Source organism: Habropoda laboriosa, unplaced genomic scaffold (assembly GCF_001263275.1).
Source record: "Habropoda laboriosa isolate 0110345459 unplaced genomic scaffold, ASM126327v1 scaffold69, whole genome shotgun sequence".
Lineage (NCBI taxonomy): Eukaryota > Metazoa > Arthropoda > Insecta > Hymenoptera > Apidae > Habropoda > Habropoda laboriosa.
The window spans coordinates 889,376-912,670 of NW_017100173.1; the positions used below are offsets into that span (position 1 = coordinate 889,376).

General features: G+C 36.8%; 1 protein-coding gene across 1 annotated transcript in view; it reads left to right on the forward strand.

Moving 5' to 3' along the window:
- Nucleotides 1–23,295, forward strand: part of LOC108578676 (hemicentin-1) — a 212,908-nt gene that overhangs the window by 148,303 nt on the left and 41,310 nt on the right. Inside the window, exons 10-16 of the mRNA XM_017942050.1 lie at nucleotides 5,342–5,686; nucleotides 7,013–7,279; nucleotides 9,917–10,273; nucleotides 11,376–11,636; nucleotides 13,441–13,698; nucleotides 19,039–19,056; nucleotides 20,419–20,559. Coding sequence (XP_017797539.1) covers nucleotides 5,342–5,686; nucleotides 7,013–7,279; nucleotides 9,917–10,273; nucleotides 11,376–11,636; nucleotides 13,441–13,698; nucleotides 19,039–19,056; nucleotides 20,419–20,559 — 1,647 coding nt within the window. The remainder of the gene's footprint in view (nucleotides 1–5,341; nucleotides 5,687–7,012; nucleotides 7,280–9,916; nucleotides 10,274–11,375; nucleotides 11,637–13,440; nucleotides 13,699–19,038; nucleotides 19,057–20,418; nucleotides 20,560–23,295) is intronic.

The window sequence follows — 23,295 nt, forward strand, 5'->3', positions numbered from 1 at the left end:
TTGATATTTCCTATCGAATAAATCTCTAAAAACCATCAACCAAAATCACCATTCATTCCAAAATAAATAATCCGTCTATTTTACAGAAATATATTAACAACAAAGAAGAAAAATATATTCGCATAAAGAAATATCTTCGTCGATTATCTATTTATCCCGGCATTTTGTCATTTCTGGCATGGTCCGTGCATTTTGCACTAATCATCGTTACAAGGACTAATTTTCTTCGGCTGTTCGGTCAATTCGAGCCGATGATAAATCGCGTAACAATTATTTAGTCGCCACGTGTAAATCAGCAGGAGTAAAAAGAGGACGATCGAGCATAACACAACGGGGGAATGCAATTTGTTCGACGTTATCGTCGTAAATTTCTGCGTTATGTATTATGCCAAATTTACACGTGGCGGCGATTAAAGCGTGTACAGAATACCCTAGCATAAGCGTTGGAATACTTGGAAATATTAAGTTAATTGCGCGAACTGACGGGCTCGGCCCGTTATCGCCACTTATTTAATGAGGCAAATGAAAACTGAAACTAGCACGCCATGAATAATGAAGCTAGTATCTTAATTAGCCAACGCCCAAACAATTACACGGTTCACCGAATCGTCATATCGACCCATTGATTTCAACAATCGGTCCGCTGTTAATCGCTTTACAACTAATTTCATTGTCAAAAACCGATCGATTTTATCTTCAGTTGCCGCCGGGGCCAAACGAGAAACCGAATCGTAGGTTGATAACGATATATCCATTAATTAATGGGGTTTCTTAACAAAATTTTCTGCTTCCTTGGACAAATTTTTTATGGAAAAAATATGTTAGAAGTAATTCAGTTTTCGATTGTTCATGCGATGAAATAGGTAGAGACGTGAAATCACTAACGAGGTAAATTCGAAATCCTAAAAATTCCCCAAAATTTGAAACTTTGCAAAAATATAGTTCAAGTAACTCTAATCACGAAGTTAGAAATAATTGAATGCAATAAAATTGACAGAAACTTGAAATCACTAACGAGGGATGTTCGAAATTCCAGAAATTCCCAAAAATTTGAAACTTTGAAAAAATATAGTTCAACTGACCCTAATCACGAAGTTAGAAATAATTGAATGCAATAAAATCGACAGAAACTTGAAATCACTAACGAGGGATGTTCGAAATCCAAAAAATTGCGAAAAATTTGAAACTTTACAAAAATATAGTTCAAACGACCCTAATTACCAAACCATTTTTTGTTTCGACAATGAAACAGTTCTAGGGATGATAGCACCTCCTTAAACTTTTAAAGAAGAGTTTCACACTGTGGTGGTAAAATATTTTCGAAAAGCATTATTTTTTGAAAATTTACTTCCAGAATTCTTAATTTTCTCCAAATGAGGAAAAAGTATTTCGAAGAACCGTATTTAAAATGAAATAAAATATTTCCCTATCTCTTCATAATTTTCCTTATCGTTCTTCATTTTCTCGATGTCTCGAACTCGAAACTTCGCTCATACCTCCGCAAGATCACATTTATCTTCGTGGCTGTGTCGTATGTGTCGGCAATATCAAATATTAATGTTACGTAGCGCGAAAGCTTCGGTACATTGGAAAACTCAATCCATTAAAATGAATAATTTCGATTCGAATCACACAATTCCCCATTGACGTGCAATTTTCAAAGCAGAATTTCCATTGGGGGATTTAGGTTCCGCTGTAACGTTGTTTGGAATTCCGGGTTCTTCCGTACAACACCATGGACAGCTCCATTTATCAAACTGATCGAATTGTAAATAGTGGGTGGTTTAAATATCGGGTTATGGAAAAGAAAATTCACTTCAAATTCCCCTCCTTATTAATTCAGTCACTTATAGAAGATAAACAGAAAATTCCAACAGACGCTCTCTTTTCTTTTCGAGAGAACAAAGTGTTTTCGTTACAATATTCAGGAGTAGTAAGGTTTGAAAATTCGTAACTCGAAATGTGATTCATACCTCTGTCTCTAAATTGGAACTGTCGAGAAAGGTCGATTAACCAACCGGGGGTACCCTTTTGCATAATTCTCACTTGAAATAGTTGATCTTCCAGGTAAAAGATTTAAATATCCGGCCAGATCTTTGTTACTTCGTACATTTCCTATCCGTGTTTGCCTCAAGTTTAGAATTTTGTTATCAGAAAACTACTGAAATTGGACGATAAAGTAGACGGCAATTGTGGTTATTGACATATGGGTTAAATGCGAGCAAATGAACTAATTTTACTTAACTCGCGGAGCTAATACACCGAGCAAAATATACAGGTAGAAAGTTACTCTTGTATACGAAGGTAGCGAGCTCGTTTCGAGCCGGTATCCATTGAAATAGGACAACGAGACGGAGTTCCGAATTCGACCGTGGAGTTCCGATAGCGTGGAATATCTAAGAACCAGAGGATGAAGTGGCTTCGACAAAAGTCACACGGGGAAGTGGTAAAATAATTCATTGCAAGGTTGGGGTTGCATCTGACACTTATTGCTCTACATTTCTGTCAACCGAGTATAGGATAGCGAACTTCTTCGAGGAAGTGTCGAACATAAATCGAAGGGGAACAATGGAAGTATTGGAAAACCGGGTGCCATCTTGTATCTTAATCCTTCATTCCTACTTTCCCTCTTTTTCATTGAGAAATCAAAAAGAACGTAACTGGTTCTGTCTGAATTGGTGACGAATTGTGACGTGCATATTGTTGCGTCGTGGACCTTGATCAAGTCTTATGATCAGGAGTTCTGGCGCAGGTTGATGATTGCTCTCGCTGGTTCGAGGTGTATTAAAACTTCGTTGTTGGGTTAGATGTTGGAGATGTTTTGATGAATTCTTGTTTTAATTAGATGTGTTTTAGATGTTTAGTTGAATTTGGATTGTTCGTTTCGTGACGATGTGTCTCATGCACTCGTCTGACAGTGATTGACGGTTCTCAGGTGTGTAGGTGTATATATAGACATTAGGTTGGTTCTGATTGGTGATTGTGTTCTGGAGGTGGAAAACGTGGTGTGTTCGGCTATTGGTCGACGAAAACTGGTAACGAATATTTTATGGTCCCGAGTGTTTTTGGGACCTATTGTCCGAGTGTCGCGCTGGTAAGTCCACGGGGGGTATATAGTGGTCTTCCGAAGGTCGGCACCTCGGTCTGGCGGCCAGATGTGACTAAGTTGTTTATTACTATAATCCGCCGAACCGAGTCGACGAAAACTGTGACCTTTTGGTAACGAATATTTTATGGTCCCGAGTGTTTTTGGGACCTATTGTCCGAGTGTCGCGCTGGTAAGTCCACGGGGGGTATATTGCGGTCTTCCGAAGGTCGGCACCTCGGTCTGGCGGCCAGATGTGACTAAGTTGTTTATTGCTATAATCCGCCGAACCGAGACTTCGTTGCGTCCTAATCAGGTCCTAACACATATGTTGATTTTAACAAGGCTCTGTATGTGTAAATTGCAAGGATATTTAATTCTTTTTTAGAATTTTAGAAATAATTTTCTTCTTTGTTTTTAATTTTAATTTTAGAAATTCTTTCTTTTTTCTTTTTATGAGTTTAACGCCGAAGCAATGCTCATACTTGGTAATTAGCGACGATGATTTAGAGTAAATATGTGTTACGGGAAATTAGATTTTAATGTAGAAATATTTCTTGCTTTTTCATGTCACACTCTATTTCTCGTTAAAAAAAATTCTTTCTTATTTTCAAAGAGTGATTCCCATTTTTCTATCGCCATACTCATTAATTAAAGTAGTCAGAAATATTCCACACCTACTTTATCAATCTCCGTTAATTTAATTTCAAAGTATCACATTGTAAAAAACATCTGAATTATTTTTCCATATTATTTCCATTTCTCGTCCAAACTACTGTATTTTTCATAAAAACAAATTCTTCCTTACCTTCGAAGAGTGATTTCCATTTTTCTATTGCCATACTAATTAATGTGGTCAAAAATATTCTACACTTTATTTAATTTCTAAGTATGACATAAAGACCATCTGAATTGTGCTTCCATGAAATTATTTCAATTCCTTATCCAAACTACTGTATTTCTCGTGGAAAAATATAATTCTTCCTCGTCACCAAAGAGTGATTTCAATTCTTCCATTACGTATACGAGCACAATTTACAGAATTTCTCAGAAAATTGTGGTACAAAGACACTTCCTCTTACAGGAACCTCGAACTACGCAAAAATTCAGATAATCACGAAGGAGAAAATCTGTTCGAGGCAGATCCACGGATCACCGGCACGAAACGACTCGTTCTCCCACGGCGGAAGCCGTAAATGTATCAGCGCGGATTAAACAAAACTCCTCCCCCAGCGTTCACGTTGGTTATTGGGTCAACCCTTCCGGTTTCCGGGAAGTTAACGTCGCGTTACCGTAAACTCGGCCGTGATACAATGAAATTCTAATTGCAGCCTTAATATCGCGCGGGGGTGTTGTATTTTGTGCAAACAATCCATAGAAGCGGGCCGTGAATTCGAACGCGGGAAATTAGTTTCGCCGAGACAGCGGGCCGCGTTGTTTTCCCTTCCTCCGCCCTTCGATCTTCCCGCCTTCTGCCACTTCTTCTTCGGTTCGAGCCGAACTCTCCTCTCTGGCCGCTTTCTGGATTCTTTTGTTTTGAACTTGCTGAAATCTTGATTACCTTGGCCGAGGCAGAAAGAAAAGACAGAGAAATAAAACAGAAAAGGGAAAACTGTTCCGGCCAATCTGCTGATTGGATCGTCGTTGAAAGTTTTCTTCCAGGTGCGCTCCTCTCCTTTTCTGGTTTTCCGGCTGTCTCGTTTCTCGCTGTTTATCCTTCTGGATGTAGCATAAACGGCCCGTTTTCCGGCGCGTTCAACCCTGGGAAATATATACGCTTCATTTTGAATAGTTCCGCCTTGAACGTAAATCTTTATGCGATGCTGGAACTCGTAAAAAATACACGAGCCTCGGCTCTCCCTCTCTCTTTCTCCGAAATCTCTCTCGGAGAGAGAGAGAGAGAGAGAGTTGAATTGATGGAAAAATTGAAGAGGGATTACTGAAATTTCATTATTTCGAAGCACTTTCTCGTTTCATTGTTCCTTATTTTAATAATTATAATTAACGTAATACACCTATAATTCAACACACTCGCTACAAGACAAAATCGAACCGAATGATTTTATCTTAGAAAAGAGAAGAGAGATCTAATCGCAGGAGATAAACGGTAACTAACAAAGCGATTTATCTCTCCCAGTCAACGACCAAAGAAACCCATTAAAAGAGAAAAAATTGAAAGACACAACGAGCCGCTTTTCCACGGGCGAATCGATGATGAGCAGTCGTTTCACCGTTCCGTCTCTCATTTGCCCGCAGATAAGCCAGTGGTTGAGGTGATAATGGACCCGGAAGCGCCGGTGAACGAGGCAGACCGGTTGAACGTCTCGCTGACCTGCGAGGTTGTTACTGGAAATCCAGCAAGCTTGACCGCCGTCCGATGGTACTTGGACGGGGACCTGCTGAAAGAACTTCCGGATTGCACGAGAAATAGCAGCGCGACCACCACGACCACCGAGGAATCTTTAATTTTCTGCGATATCGATCCGAGCAAGCTGCTGCTGGAAGCTGTAGGACGCTCCTTTCACGGGAACTACTCTTGTGAAGGGAGAAACGACGCTGGCTGGGGACCACTTTCACCGAGTGCGCCTGTCATAGTCCATTGTGAGCCCCCCTTTTAATTTTTAATTCCTCGATCCGATCCTTTTTGCCCTGCCGTTCCACGTCCGCGTGTGCACCCGAACTTCTCTTTGCGAGAATTTCTTCTTCCTTCTCTTTCCTCTTCTTTTCTTTCTCTTTCCTTCTTTCCTCGCTACGAAAAAGATTTTCGCCTGTGAACGAAACTAGTTCGGAGTTTTTGTTTGAACGGTTGAATGGTTTACTTCGACGGGAGAATGTTTGAGGTGAAAATGAGCAAAGTAAAATCTTGTTTTTCCTTTCTACCCTTTCTTTTTTTTCGACGATTATTCATCGGAGAAATCGAGAAGGAAGGTAGTTGTTCAAGAGTGATTCGTTCGATTGGATTGCTGTTTAACGGAGATTCGATTTAAACTTTGCTATTGTCTGTGATAGCTGTTTGAAAATGATATTGTCATTCGAGTGTTTCGATATTTGGCGAGAAAGTTTTGGGAACGGAATTGGTAAGAGGTGAGAGAACTGGATTAATCATTGCGTTGCATTTGTGTCGAGTTTCTCAGATAAGAATTCGGAAATTAAACTTCAACGTTTTGCCGTTTCTTTCATCGAAGAATTTTTCTTCCGTCTTATCCACCCTTTCAAGCCGTTTCGATTATGTACAAATAGCTTCTCATACAACCATAACTGAAGAAAATAATCAGCTGGCCTATTTTACACGGCTCGCCCTGTATAATCGTTCGAAATAAAATACAGCTTTTAAATTGTAAACGTTCGGATTATAAATTTCAACAAATTACACAAATGCTAATACGATATACAATCTGTGTACTTCAAAAGCCAAATTACTATTTACAGTAGTGCACGCATAAGCGTCCGCAGTCGGGACCGAGTTAAGTAGGGAGGTGACTTCTGCGAATTTAACTAAACAGAAGAGAGATGTGTCTGAGTGGGATACCGATATATCAAGTGTCCGATGTCCCATTTCCAAGAATTGGTGGGGGTAGCGACGGACGCTTATGTGTGCGCTACTGTATATCATTTTTTATCAAAGAATGTAAACCATTTCTTACAAAATTACCATCCCAAAACCGTATTACTAGATTCTTGTTTACATCAGAACGAGCAAAATTTAAATGCTACATACACTTGCGATCCTCTCTGCGAATCGCTCTACACACGTTTCAAGTAAAAAAAAAAATAAATGTACCAACAACGTGTGTTAACCAAAAATTCCGGATTAATTCATTCGTAGAAGGGAAAAGGTCCGTTAGTTGAAATCGATTTGCCGGGTAGAAGAGAAACGTTTGTCCAGAGTTTTCACGTAGAACTTACAATTTCCCTGTGGTGTAACAGACAAGCCTGGTCCAGCTTCGATCTCGTACGAGCCTCAGCAGGTAATAAAGAAGCGGCCATTGTCCATCACTTGCTTCGTCCAGGACCCGGGCCGGCCGAAGGTAGTTGGCTTCAAATGGTTACGAGGCCTTGACAGACTTCCGGATGAAAACGACGCTACCTATACCATCGAGTCGGTTAATTTGGAAACCGAGGCAAACTTTACTTGTCAGGCTTACAACGAAGCCGGCGACGGCGACCCTGCCACCACGTTTATCGACGTGTCTGGTGAGTTGTAAAGTTAGTCGAAAAACTTTCTAATTCCTGGTCAAATAAATCTGTTCCCGCGTCTTTCGCGTGACGTTCATTTCACGTGGAGATTCATGCAGGGCCGACACCGACAGTGGGAACGTTAAATCTTGCAGAATGTCGAAAAATGTGCCGGAACAAGGAGGAAGAAATGAGATTCGTTTTTCATTTTGACACTTCATGGAGTTGAAGTTAGTGAGATTAGCGAGGTTTAAATATGTGTCGTATTTTTTTTTTAATTTTCTTATGAGAACGAAGATACTGGACTTCGAATATTCAGTGTCATTTAATTAGCTCGTAATTTTATACAGATGAATTTTAGCTAGATTAGAAGTCAAAAGATAAAGACAATTTATACATAACATGTTTTTATTTTTATAATATTTACTTGTTTGTGTAATTCAAATTATACTGGGTAGACTCTTTCGTACGAAGGAGTAATTAATAAAAGAAGTCTAGAAAGGAAACAGTTTAAAGAGGAATATGAAAGTTCAATTTATGCAGAATATCGAGACGAGAATATAAATAGAAAATTAACTACAATCCGTCTTTGTTAAAGCGTCAGTAAACCAAGACGTAATTGCATTAATGAGATATCTATAGTTTAAAAAATGCAGGTTTTATTCCAGTTACCACATATGTCTGACAATCGACCGACCTGTACTACTTGCACTCTTTTCTTCCTTATTCTCTTATATTCCGTTGCACTCTCGCTTTCTTCTCAATCACAGCTGCACAGAATTATCAACCCGCACATATCTGTTCCAAATTTGTTAAACATTAGATCGTTTAATAATTCAAAAGTTATTTTATAACATTAACAATTAGCAAAAATGAAAAACAACTTCTCGATTTTCGCAGTAAGGAAATTTTAAGGAAATAGAAATTCAAATATTTCTTCATTCCTTGACGAAAGTTCGACGAAACGTACGTCAATGGTATAAACAAATTTTTCAATAATTTTGCAAGAAAACGAAACAAAGAACGAGCAACGAATGAATTTTGTCATTTCGAGGTGTACGTGTACTCGAAGTGCGTAGCCAGATGTAAATAAAACGAGGCAGATTATTAGTCGTTACGTTTGTGTAAGAGAGAGATAAACTTGTGTAATATAAAGTAGAAAGACTTCCGTGACCGCAGTTTCCGTGTTGCATCTAAATTAACGATTCGTATCTTAAAAACTGTGTAAACGTGTTTTATTTCTCCTCTTTCCTTTTCTCTTCTTGCCTCTGTTTAGTTTGTTTCTACTTGTTATACGTACGCAGATACATTCCACTGTGTTACATTCCTCGGTGCACTTTGCATAATAATATTTCCGCAACGTAACGGAAGGTTTATCTGACGCGTATGTCGTGTACAAAAGAAGTGAGGTGATAATAACATTACAAAAATTTGGTGATATTTCACCGGTGCACCGGTAACAATTATCGCTCGACAAGTATTCATGCTTGAATTTCACGTATCTACATGTTCATTTTTCCCGAGATCTCGAAATAAATCTGCAAAACTCGTAATCTGCTTGTCCGTCAGAAATGATTTAATGAAACGGTAATTTCCCCTGGCACGAAAGTCTGGAAAAGTAGTATAAAATATCATTGGCCGCACGTTTCGCTTTCAGATGAAATCTGCTTTAGATGTAATATAATACGAATCATTTTATTCGCACTTTATCGAATTTATTTCAATAAACATTTTGCACGTCGACTTTCGAATGTTACTTGACAATGATTTCGGAATTTTTTGTCAAAAAATATCGAGCTGTAAGTTATCGTAACCAACATATTTCTAAGATACGATCTTCTAAAAGAAAAAAAGTATTGACGACAGTTAGAGAATTTTTGCTGTAAAAGGAATTGTCACTTTGCAATTTTTTAAATTTTATCTCATATGAAAAAACAACCTTTCCAATGTAACATTATTGTTCAGTGTAATAAACATTAAAACATGTTAAGAGAAAATCAAGATATCTGTACCCAAAACTAAAATTATTCAACCTCTTCAGGGACACCGACACATATGTGTACCTTTAAAATTTTCCGAAAATTCCAATATTTGCGATAGAGAAAATATGAAAAACACAATTTCCCAAGGAAAGTAGCTTAATCGCTATCGATTCAACATGAATATAAATGTAACTACATAAAAAGTTAGATGAATTTTTGCTAACTTTAAAAAAAGCATCCCTGAAGAAGTTAAGAAGGTCATAGCTGTTCTACAATAATCCAAATCAATTCACGAACAATCGACGAACCACAGAATGTCCAAAATCGACACGCAAGCTTAGAATTTTCAGAAAATTCTGCGACCACAGTGTTCCAATCCCCAGATGGCACTTTTAAAGACAATAACGATTGCAGATTTCAGTAGTAAAGATTACCTTACTTAAAAAAATAACACTGTAATTAGAGATCCTTGGAGATTCAGAAACCGAAAATTGATAAGACGAAACGATAGACTTTTTCGATTTGGCGCGGTCAGACAGGTGTTTAGAAACGCCGTGCGTCGTTTCGACTATTGACACGTTTCCACCCTTATCTCACTCCTGCCCTGCAACAATGACTCTTCCGTCGCTACCTCTGGGAGAACCGGCTGAACTTGTTCTCTGATTGTCAATAGCGGCACCTGCGTTTATCAAGAAGCTTCTCCCCTATCACGGCTACGTGTACAATTCCCCGAACGTTAGCATCATGTGCTGGGTAGAGTGCGCGCCTATCTGCAATATTTCCTGGCTGAAGGACGGCGTGCCGATGGATTTCACGAAAACGAACCGATACTATCTGTCGAACGTTTATCATCCGCCCGATTCGCGAACGAACGACTTCGAGAGCATCCAGTCGACCCTGGTGTGGAACCTGACTGCCTGGCCGAGTGGCCAGCTCGATCGCGTCGAAGACAACGTTAAATTCAGCTGCGAGAGCAGCAGCAACGGTATAGGACCAGGAGTGAAGAGCAGCACTCATTTTCACGTGGAATGTAAGTCATGTGGATTTCTAACTATTTTACTGCGCGTTGTTATTGAGGTTCTCGGGTGTAAGTCGCGTTTTTATGGAGAAAGTGTTGTTACGTTTGGTAAGAATTGCAGGTCGCTTCTTCGGGGTTCGTGAAAGACAGTGATAATGCAGTGTTTTACAGTCGACTTTGCCTATAAGGACACGGTTTACACTCGAAAGCTTTAACAGTAATTATGCTCTGGGCTGTGAAATCCTTGAAATCTTCGAATTTTGTAGCGCTTTGATTTGTGAAAAGTTAAGAGGGAAACCTCGATCGATGTAACAGTTTGTTAGTGTTTTCCGCGGAAATTATATGATGGATATATGTATTACCTTGAGATGTTCAAAAATAGATAAATTTTGGCAATTTTTTTTCTTGGCTAACTACTAAGTGAAAAGCTTCAATTTTTTCAGAGGACATAAATGTAGCTTCCAGATTTTTTCTCCAATTTTTAGAAAGTAAATATGTTACAATTTTCATTTCTTTTTTCATGAAAAGTGCATATATCGAGTCTCTGGAGAGATTATCTCTACTTTTGTGATAGAAAGTATCCTCGTACCACACCATTGGGAATAAATTTTTCTAAACAATACAATCTTTTATGACGCTGTATTTATAGATTCGAGGAATTATTAAGATTAAAAGTTTTTAGGCTGATGAACATAATAATTAATTTGTAAAAATTATTTTCAGTTTGTCTAACAGTGAGAAATTCAAACAGCCTCCTATTAAATTTTATTTTTCATATTAAAATAATACACAAATTACAGACTCGAACTGTATTTTAACACAAGTCTCAGACGAAACATCAAAATATCTAATATAAACCTGTAACCCCTAATATTTCTTCAATTTCAAAAATTTATTCCATTTTCCAAATTCTATTTAACAAGTTCAAAATTCGCAATAATAATAATTTCGAAAATTCACTTCTACCGTGTACGGAATAGCCCATCTCACTCTCGTAATTCTTTGGATCGATTGCCATAAAACGAGAGCCACGCGAGCTGGTAGCAACGCTTCAACGAGAGAAATACAGCCACTTTAGTCGGCGATGCTTTTTTTTCTCTCTCCCTCCCGACAGTTCCGCCGGAAAATATGACGATCTCGAAGAAGATAATAAACGTCACCGTCGACACGATACCGGAAACGGTGACCTGCAACGCGAAGGCGCATCCGGAGCCGACGTTCCGCTGGTTTCGGGAAGGCTCGACGGACACCATCATCGAGGGCCGTGTTCTCGATTTGAAAGTGACTGTGCCCAGACGTAGCAACGGGACGTACTACTGCGAGGCATCGAATCGCCACGGAAGCCGGAACATTTCCATGATCATGAATGTTCAATGTAAGTAAAGAAACATCCTGCACGCGAGCTTTCAGTCGTCTCGAGTGACGTTCAAATATTGAGAAAGATTTGCGTTCTCATGGCTGAGTGTTTCTCCAAGAAAAACTTGTGTCTTCTACTGTCTTCCGCGGTGTCTCTTTTCTTCCCTTTCTTCCTTACTTTTACTGGAAATGTTTCAATTCTTTCTCGTGAAACTATTATGTCCACAATTGTGTCGAAAGGTTTAGGCGATCTGTAATGCTTATCTGTCTCGCGTGATTGAAAAGATAGTGAAAGATCTTTTGAAGCAGAAATGAAGATGGTTATTTAAATTTACTGCAATTATTTTTTTATATTTATTGTAATTTTGTAAATAAATATCGAGGGTAAATGCGTTTTTGTCGAGTATTCGTGAAACAGTAATCTTGCAGTAAATAATCTCTGCTAAATTTGACACCATCTATTAAAATTACTTGTACATTTTCCTTCGATACATTTACTTCGTACTTTTCTCTCTTGGTTTTGAAATTTCAAGCACGACCGATAAAAAACGACAGCTTGAAATTCATCGGAAACTGGAGTAATAGTTCCCTAAGTCTAGATTCGAAGTTGGTAAAAATCGATTAAATTGTACAGGACTATTTCCCGTTCAGTAAACCGAACAGCAGCGGCAGGAACTCGCGTCGAATTCGTTTAATCTGAGAAACGCAATTTCAATTGGCAGTGAAAACCAGATAAATCGTCTGTGACAAATATTTCGCAAAACTGTACGTTTCGTCCCTTTAATCGATTTTTCATTTCTCTTCGTAATTCGAACAGTCCATTTAACATTTTTAATCACAGATATTTTCGCAAGCAACGAAACCTTTGCAAATTGTGGAAAAACGGCAGTGAAACTATTTCATAAGCTCGAAACTTAACTCTGCGTAGGCAATTTTGGTCATTAACGACCCAAGTGAAATTTCAATTCAGAAAATTCGTACTTTCTCGAAACGAATTTTTATTTTATTGAACAAAATTTTGAACATTTGACTTAACGAACAATTGTATAATATAGTAGAGACCTTGATAAGTACTCCAGAATTTTTTCTGATTTTTCGAAAGCTTGAAGCAGTAAAAAAATTAGACTTGGATACAAACGACCCAGTTTGCCTACCAAGAATTTCCGTTCGATTTTCCAATCTTTAAATACACCAATTTGCATTAACCCTTAACTGCCTTGTACCGTCTGTGAGACATTCCTTGAATTTGCTCCACTAAATTCACATTTCGCTATGTTCCTTTTTGTTATTGCAATATCGGGTTCTCCATACCCAAATAGAACCGAAAATACCGAGAGAGTTGTTGGCGTAGTGCGCAAAGGCTCGGCTTGCCAGCCTAAGGTCGCGGGTTCGATTCCCTGTTGGGTCCCTAAAAATTTTTCCTTGGTTCTTACATTATTATTTAAACCTATTAACGTACGAGTGCAAAAAATAAATATTTAAATTCAATTTCTATCGAGTTCTAAAAAAAAGTTCACCAGAATTCCGTGTTCCTACAACCGTTTATACACGAAAATTTCACGTGACCGGTTCAAGATTAAGCACCGCGCACAAATCCAGAAAGCTCGGAGAATAATGGAACAATTACATTCCCTTGATTAATAAGATCAGTCGGTCTGTTCCATTTCATCGTTACACCTCGTTGCCTCCATATATTTATCATCTAAGACGACCCCAGGCGCGCAAACAAATAGCGCAAAAAGCGAGTAAGACATGTGCTCCACGTGACGTAGATGTATTCGGGCAAAACCAAAGTAAGTTGGTGCGGTTTTCTTCTTGCGCAGTTAAGCCAGAATGTCACGTGGAAAGGGAACGAATAGACGGCGAGGATTACGTGGTGTGCTCAGCGATAGCCAACCCGAAGGAGACTGATTTCGTTTGGTCGTTGAAGAGCGACAACGACACGTTGGAGCAGGTAGCTGAGACGCGCAATGGAAAAAGCTACATCCGTCTCGATACGTCGGTAACCAATTTCCGGACGTACGTTTGCGTTGCGAACAACTCCATCGGCCATTCCAACCCTTGTGAGCGTGACGTACCAGGTATGTTTTCAGATGTTTATCGTTTAATTCTTCGGTTCATTGTTCAAACCGCTCGGAAGCGAAAATGATCGTAACTCCATCTTTTTGACAACCTTACAATTTTACCATCAACGCACATGCTTGGTGCTTAATTTTTAGTTATTTAACACGTTGAATGCCGAAATGAATTTTTTATTTCAATACAACACGTCACGATGTGCACGAACAGCGCGTCAACAGTTAGAAACAGAGCTACTTAAATATGCCGTGTGACGGTTTAGATGAAAATTTTACAAATATCACCGTTTATTTTACTAATCTTGTGTTAATTCTAAGTGTAATTTAATTTTAGTAAGTTTTATTTCACGGAGTTTGTCACTTTGCCTTCCGAGTGAGACTCGTTCAACGATCGGTCAGGCTTCAAATGAATTACGAAACTGCCGCTTCGTGGCTGTTTTCAAAATTGTCAACAGTTGCGCGATATTTTTGATCGAACGTTGGTTAACCTTAACGATTGGTCAGATTTCAATTGAATAATGAAACGAACATCGGTTAACCCTTTCGCTACGAAGAGCTTCTGTATACGCTCTGTAAAAGTGGTCACTTGTTTATGGAGATCGTGGATAATCCGCCTAACGTGACCACTTCGATTGTTTTCATTATTAGTGGATGGTTTAACACTAGAACAACCAGAGTTGAGTGTGGTAAATCTTGTTCCTTCTGGTATATCTAGATAAAACTACATAAAGAACTTCTGCAATTGGAATGGTTAATGGAAAATAAAGTGGCACATCTGATTATTTTTTTATTTCAACTAAAGGCACTATAAGTGTACTCGAACAAAAGCGTCTTACTAATTTCTGTAATTTAATCTGAGAAATCGAAATTCGTTGTTTTGACGGGGTTTGGTAGTTCTGGTGTTAAGTGTACAGTCGTATTTATGTGTCTTATGCCTTCAGATGAGGAAATTCGATAGAAAGTTTATCCTGAGTATTGACAGTATTGAAAAATTGTACAAAAATTTTGGCATTAGAAATTCTAACAACGGTGAAAGGAAAATCATTAGCATCACTTTATGGCAATGACAATTGACCAAATATGACGATTGATACAATTCGCGGTACTATGGCAACTCTCTACGACTCACTCTTCTCCACACAACACTCGCAATAACCACACCACTCTGCCTGCGTTATAGTTCAAAACAATGCAAAAATCAGGAGTAAAAAAAAAAAAAATTGCATCGCAGGTTTCGTTTTCGAGTAAAATGCGTTTGAAAATCAATCAAGTTCGCGTGCATCTGACTGATGACTGACGTTAAAAATGTAGAAAACGCTGCAAACAGCGTAATTGAATTCGCTGATAACGGTCAACATTTTCAACAATATCTTAACTAAAATAATAAACTGGACTCGATGAAAACTGAAATGAATAGTTTATCTACCATTTATTACGTTCATCGTGCTCGTTTGGAAACACACAAAAATGTAATTTAACGTGTTTAGATAAAAATCTGAGGAAAAACAATTATTCAGTTATCGACGGTTAATGTTTAAATTAAAGGAAAATTCGTGGGTAACAAGATATAGAACAATAATTAAACGTAACCTTTTCTGGTTTTCAATCGAGGAATAAAATCATTTTTCAAGTGCAATAAAAGCTCCATTAAAAATGTTTAATATTTCTCGAATCATTTATGGACGCGTTAATTTCCAAGCTTTCCAAATTGAACTATTTCGGGCGTTTTATTACACCGGAATAACGGAGTTTTAATAACGAAGATCTAGTACATTATAACGACATTCGGTCGGAAAAGCTTGCGATTTAATTATGAAAAGGATTCCATTCCAAACTGCTGCGAATTTTTACACAGAACGGATTCTCTTGTCACAGTCATTTTTCCTCTCGCGATATCACATTCCCGTCGTGGCTCTTGTGTTATATTGTCTGGCTGTAATTCACGTGTAAAGAAAAATGTCCGAGGCGGAGAATCTGAAAGCGTGGGATTAAGAAAGCCAGGAGGCGTCTTCAAAGCTCTTTAAAAAAAAAAAAGATACCGAACTATAACCGTGCAGTTCATTTATTTCGCCCGATGCATATTTCCTTTCAATTTCTTGAAAGCTGACATTGTCGTTATTGCCACTCCCTAATCCGCGTTTTTCACAAAGAATTATTATGCATTTATTTAAAAAAATTTCTACTTTCTTGTATGCCTGTTAAAATTTATTAAATTTTTTTTTCTGTCGCCCTTTTCACAAATAAATTCGCAAAGAGTTATCGTGGATTTATTTGAAAAATTTCTACTTTCTTGTATGCCTGTTAAAATTTATTAAATTTTTTTTCTGTGAAAATCGAAGAAAGCTGAAATAAATTTCGAATAATTAGATAACAAATTCAGCTATCATTATCAACATTACCATTTTCTAATCCGCCCTTTTCACAAATAAATTCGCAAAGAGTTATCGTGGATTTATTTGAAAAATTTCTACTTTCTTGTATGCCTGTTAAAATTTATTAAATTTTTTTTTCTGTGAAAATCGAAGAAAGCTGAAATAAATTTCGAATAATTAGATAACAAATTCAGCTATCATTATCAACATTACCATTTTCTAATCCGCCCTTTTCACAAATAAATTCGCAAAGAGTTATCGTGGATTTATTTGAAAAATTTCTACTTTCTTGTATGCCTGTTAAAATTTATTAAATTTTTTTCTGTGAAAATCGAAGAAAGGCTGAAATAAATTTCAAATAATTGGACAACAGATTTAGATAAAACTGCACATTTTTTAGATAAATTCTGCTGGTTAGCATGTAAGTGTCCTCTTGCTTTGGAAAAAAGGTGTATTGCAAAAGTTGCAAAAAACGGAATTACCTTCTTAGCAACATTGCTAAATATTCATAGAGAGATGCTTTACATCTTTACTAAGATCCTCTACCGATAAACCGTGATTTTATGCCCCGAGGCGAAAGAAATTGTCGGTTCATGTGTAATAAAGATGAAGAAACTCGAAACTGAAAGTGGAGAACGTTTACAATAATGGCACTATTATAATAAACCAGTAAATAAATCATTATCGGCAAATAAATATCAGTAATCGATGTTTAAATTGAAATACATTTATTCCAACTAGAATTACTAAAAATTAATCTAATTTTAAGAATAATCTAAATAATTCAGTTCCAAAATATGAACACCTCTAATTATAATAGATTTTGCAATTTGTCGAACCGTTTCAACAAAAATATCACAATAAATGTGCACTTCGATTTAATATTTCATTTTCGTTACTTCAAAATAAGAGTAATTTATCAAATTTGAAGAAAGTCTGATATTTAATGCTGATAACGACAAATAATACCATCGATCATTTCCTTTGCGCCGATTAAGTTGACATTCCACATCCACAGTGGCTGATCCAACTAGTTTATCGAACGACGAATGCGACGATATTTTTATTTCATCGCAATACTTCTATTCCGTTTGATTCATTCGCGAACAAATCACAAGACAGCGGCAAATATTTTTCCGTGTCAAATCGAGCATTCGACACGAACACTTCGGGCCGAAAGTTTGGAAATTAGATTCCTCTTGAACGGATCCGAGATCCCCGCTTAAATTCGAAAGACTAATTTACTCGGTTGAACCGGATTCGTCCGCTCTATTTGCATTCTCCGTTTATTTTCTTGGTTTATTTTAAAACGTGACAACTACGGTAATCATTTCCCTGTGGTTAGTAGTAGAAATTGTCGCGCGCGCGCGCGCGTTTTCGTTCAACGGGTTAAAAGGTGTTTAAATTCGCTTTAATGAAAATTCCAGTTTGTCCTTTTGTTAATAATATGTAGATAGTATGTAAATGTAAAATAGGGCAAGGATCGAGGCGATGAGAAAGTTATACTTTTATTAGGGTTTATGTAGATACGTCGGAGACATGAATTTTCAACGACTTCGCCAACAAATGACGGGGGCTCTCAGAAAGCGTGGTTAAATCTAAATGAGTGTTTCCCCCGATGTCAACTCATTCCCATGGAATTCACCGCTGTAGAAATTCCGAGCCGTTTCGAATCAACCGAATCGACTTCTAATCTCATTCCTTTCTCTAAACTTACTTAAATTAACTAATGTAAAAAACTTTCAATTTTGTCAACTTCTAATATCGATGTGATTTAATTGTGACGTAATTCAAATATTTAAAATCGCAGAAATTCGAAGCCGTTTCGAATCAACCGAATCGACTTCTAATTTCATTCGTTTCTCTGAAGTTACAAATGAGAACAACATGTAAATTAATTGATCTGACAAATTTCAATTTTGTAAACTTCTAGTATCGATGTGATTTAATTGTGTTGACATTTTTAAAAAGTGAACTCTGTACGCTCAAGTCAATTTCTAATATTGACACGATTCGTACGAGACCGCGATATCATTGTTAATTTAAATATTTAAAATGAATTTTTCATATAGTTGACATTTCTGAAAAGTGAACTTTGCACGTTTAAATATTTTCCTTGAAAATTAATTTCGCAAAGGATAATTTAAAATAATTTTCTTGAGAATTGTGTTGTAAATCGACGTGGTTGCAAATAGTAAAGCCGTGAATATGAATTTTCGCATAATTCAGTGTGCAGCGTTTAATTTGACCTGCTATTAAATAAATTCAATTACAATTAAGAATTTAAATAAAATTGCGACGAAAATACGGGAATACTATGAAACTGCATCGATGAAACTCTTTGTAATTCCGATGAAATTGATAGAAATCAATTTTACAGCAAACCGTGCCACCTGTTGTTCGTCTTTTCCAGTTTTAGATTGAAAAAGAGAAAAGGTCCAAGTAGTTCAAATTTTCCACCGCGAAATAATTCTTCTCTGCTGAAATTAGTGGACAATCTTTATGTTAATTTCGACTAATTAAGAGAAAGTCTGTTCTGGCCGATAATCATCGGTAAAAATAGGAGATAGAAGGGTGAAGTACAAATTCTACGAAGAAAATGATTCAAAATCCCTCCAGCGGGACGTTTACCCTCCAACATCTTAAGCGTTATCGTATCTTCCAAGGAAAGTGCAACTCTCCCCAGGAGGACATGAATATACCAGCGATTAAATAAATCTACGATAAACATTTTTTCGGGGTAGTTATTAAAATTTTCATAGAAATAGCTTCGTTGTGCCTCGTAGTTTAGCGTATCGAGAAGATACGAGTCACGTTTGTAGCGGAAAATTGTCGAAAATTCGAAGAATGAACTTGTGTACTATATGAACATTAATTGCATTATAATTATTTCGTGTAATTTCACTGTTCAGCTTTTAAGTAGACAGATAGCGAATGGATAAGAAATACTTTAAACTCTGTTTCTTCTTAGCTCACCATGGACATCGAAGTAAGTTCCCTCCTGATGATTATGTTAAATATAGTAAACGTGCTTCGATAAATCATACGTTAGATTTAACGTTTCCTCGTTGGCATACTAATTTGATATAAATGGTGAAGTGAGAGTTAAATTTGACAAAATACACGATATTAAGAAAAAAGTAACACTTCGATATTTTCACACGCATAAAGTACGAAAAGCAATTCTTTTCTTTTACTAAATAATTCTCCAAGATTGCTGTCTCAATCCACTCTGCAGTTTTATTTTATCTTGCGAAGAGAACAATATTCTTGCGAAAATTTTCCAATGTAACGGTTATGTTGTAAGAAAAAAAATAGAGAAGGATCAAAAGTAGCTTGAAAATTATCAGCTCGATAAAAAATTATCCCGATTATATTGTTTTTTCCTTGAATGAAAGAAGTTTTATGGGTTGCTAGCTTTAAAGATATTTCACCGGGGTTGATTAAAACAGAGCACCCTTTGTACGCGTATAAACTTGCGTAATAAAGGTGGCTCGTGGTAAAATATTATAGAGCAAGGGAAACGGATTAAATCTAAGCAGGAATATGAAAAGCTTCGCTCGAAATCGGTCGTCTTGCCTTCTGTATTTATAATATTTCACAGCTGTCGCTGACATTTGAATTGCAATTCGTCCACCGGCCGTTTTACTTCGTTACCCGGGAAAGGACGGCGCGAAATTTCCAAAATTAACGTCAATCCCTTGTTACTTACCGGTGGAAAAATTGTTAACGCCTGTTTATCACAGAAATCGACGTTTTTAGTCAATTTTACGTGAATTCAATATTGCACCTAGCACGCGGCCATCTTGGACATGCTCAACGAAACGAAATTTCGGCATTTTCTTGAAAATTCCTCGTAATAATATTTCAAAGCTTTCAAATTTGCAAAGTCGAATTTTTTAAACATTTTTAGAAATCTCCATTTATATCAAATATTTCCACAATTTTTTACGGTACTTTCTGAAAGGTTTTGGAATTGTTCCTTCGACTGTTTATAAGCTTTCGTGTGCTACATTTATTGAAAATCGTTGTTATAAAGTTATGAAGTTAGCAAATTTTCAATTTGAAAAAATTACATTTTTCAATGTAAAGAAATTCAAGTTCAATGTTAAAAAACTTTTCAACGTGAAAAATGTTTCATTTACTAAGATTGCTCTCCCAGAATAAATCCATACGAAATCGTTATCACAAAGATCATATATTTCAAAGTTTTTCAACGTGAAAAGTGTTTTATTTACTAAGATTGCTCTCCCAGAATAAATCCATACGAAATCGTAATCTCAAAGATCATAAATTTCAAAGTTACTCTCAGTGGTAGAGTGTATTGTCATTAAGTGAATTCAAATTCCAGGTCACATACCATGGTGGCATCAATTGGAAGGATATCTTCTTCTGATCGTCATCGTAGCCGCAGTTGTCCTGATAATTGTGATAATCATCATCTGTGTAGCGATCTTCATCATTTGCCGGCGCAAACGAAACCAGATGAAATGTAAGTTACACTTTGTTTCCTATTCTGTGGTTGTCATCGTGATCTGTTGTTCACAACGATTCGCATGACGTAGGCCATCCGATCGATCTTCTTCAAGATTATAGTAACAGTACCGAAAAAAAAAAAACGAAAAAAACCCCAAAAATTCCAGTATTACGAAATAATGCGGCCTCTGTCGTAAAGAATATTTCACCTAATTTGTCTAATTTATCTTACACTCGATGAACGGTCAACGTTCAATAACGTTCAATTGCTGGATTATTTTTCAAAAAATTTGTCACCGAAATGAAAGAATCAATGTTGCACGATTCTTCTAAAAATCTTGAAGAAATCCGCATAAAATTCAAACGATCATTGCAGTAGAGAAACACATCACACGCTGAAAAACACGATGATCCCGAGTAATTTACATTAACAACATTGTCCCACGGTAAATAAGCATTATCGAAACGGTCTGGCAGTTTGCATCGACGATAAAGTCTCGAAACAAATTACACACAATTTCCCTGTAGAATTTCCACGATCAAAAACTTGTCTAACGTTATTGTTACTTTTAATTGCACGAAAGTTACGAAATCAGAAGTTTAGCCATATATTTTCCAATTACAAGCTGCTCGAAATTCTGAAATGAACTGTGCAACCTATCATTTATCACACATTCGAGCAAGTTTAATCGCATACAATTACTCTCACTAATACTCCGACACTGTTCAGAAGAGTTTAACTTTCTTCGAATCGGACCAAACGACTTGAGTTTTCTTTGAGAAGTTAGGATTGGTTGTGTAGTTTAGATGATGTGTGTAACAAATTTTGGGAAAAATTGCAATTTGTGGAAGTTGGGAAGAAAATTGTAAAGGTCGCTTTTTACAACTTTTTTAGGCGAGCTTGTGGTGAAATTTGAAAATATACGTTTTGTAGATTTATGTCAATTGTACATATACTGAAAATTTCATCGAAATCGGTTAACGTTGCTGTGAGATATAAATGGTTAAAAATTGTGAAAATCGCACTATTTCTCCGATAAATCTGAAGATTCTTACATCTTTCGATGCCTGTCGCTAATTTCTGCGTCAACCGATTTCCATAAAATTTTCAACCTAAATATAATCAGCATAAATCTACAAAATGTATTTTTTAAAATTTCGCTACAAACTCAAAGAAAGAAAGCTGTAAAAAGCGACCTTTACAATTTTCTTCCCAATTTCCACAAATTGCAATTTTGTCAAACTTCCTTACACACATAATCTAGCATACCAATCCTTCTAGTTTCTAAAAAAAAGGAAACTCAAGTTGTCTGGACCAATTTGAAATATTTTATAATATTCTAAATAGTGTCCGAATATTAGTGAGAATAACTGTACATAGTAAATTTCCCGAGGTGTAATAACAGCAGCGTAATTCATCAGCGATTACGTTGAACGAGAAATTAGCCTGTTTCGTTGATCCTACAATGAATAACTGCGAGGAGAGCAGGTAATGCATATTTGTCGTCGCGAGAGGTGCATCTCATAGATCAGTAGGACAGTTATTATCGAGATGAAAAAGTAACAAAAAGAAAAAGAAAGAACGTAATAGCAGTTATTCGTTGCAACGCAACCACGGTACACTTTTTCCCCCCCGCATACACATATAACATACCGTACGTTCCTCTTTGTGCAACGAGATCTCGTTTCGTCGATATCCATTCACTCACTTTACTCATACTGTTTACAACGTGGTCCAATCTAAACAGAAAGTAAAAAAAAAATAAAAGAATAAAGTAACGAAAGGAGAGATAGACGGACTCATAGCGATCGACACACTCGCATACTCGTGATACTACCAACGATGTGCACGATATCGAGAATCAGCAGCTCGACGCGAAAACGCGAAGCTTTCCCAATGAGTTTTTATTGTTTCGAAACCACTCCACGACTTTGTGACTTGTAGTATGTAAATTCTCTGAGGAGCGACGACAAACGGATCGTAATTCCCGTACGTTGCATGTGTTTTTGCTTGGATTCAGTTGAAAAAGAGTGGAAAATTTGATCGAAGGAAATTTAGGCTGATCAACGAGATCGGATTGACGAATGAAGATCGAGGAAAAGATATATTTCTTTTTGTTATAGCTTCTGTATATTGTATATATATATATATCGAAGTTTGTTGAAGCAGCGTTGTCGCGTAGGAGCGAGAGACGAATATTTCGATTAGCTCGCCGAGAGCATAAGAGTATTTTTGTGACACGTCGAGACGTTGTTCGTGTATAAAGTTACATTTACCACCCATTCGATCTGGCTGCAGACATCGAATTTGTTCTTCTTGTGCGAGTAAATTTTATTTACGCGACAATATTAGAGCTGTGAAAAATCAATGATTATGAAAAATTATGTTGAAATGAGCGTTACAGCACTTTGAGGCGTCTAAAAAAAGGGAAAACTTGGGAATTTTTTTAATGGGTATCTGCTGGATGAAAAACTTCAATTTTTTGGGAGGGTATAAATGTAACTTTGGACTTTTTTCCAAATTTTTTCAAAGTAAAAATATTGCAAAATGAAGGAGTTATTGAGAAACCTCTTCTGTTGGATTGTAAATTGCTGGCCGCCCATCGCTGAGAAGGATTGGAACGTTTGAAGTATAAAATTCTTCTGATTTACAAATTAAAATGTATTATCTACAATGTAGCTTACGATTTCTCCTACGTCCCAGTTATTTAAATTTTTAGAAACATTTAAATTTAATTTTTTTGGTAAAAAA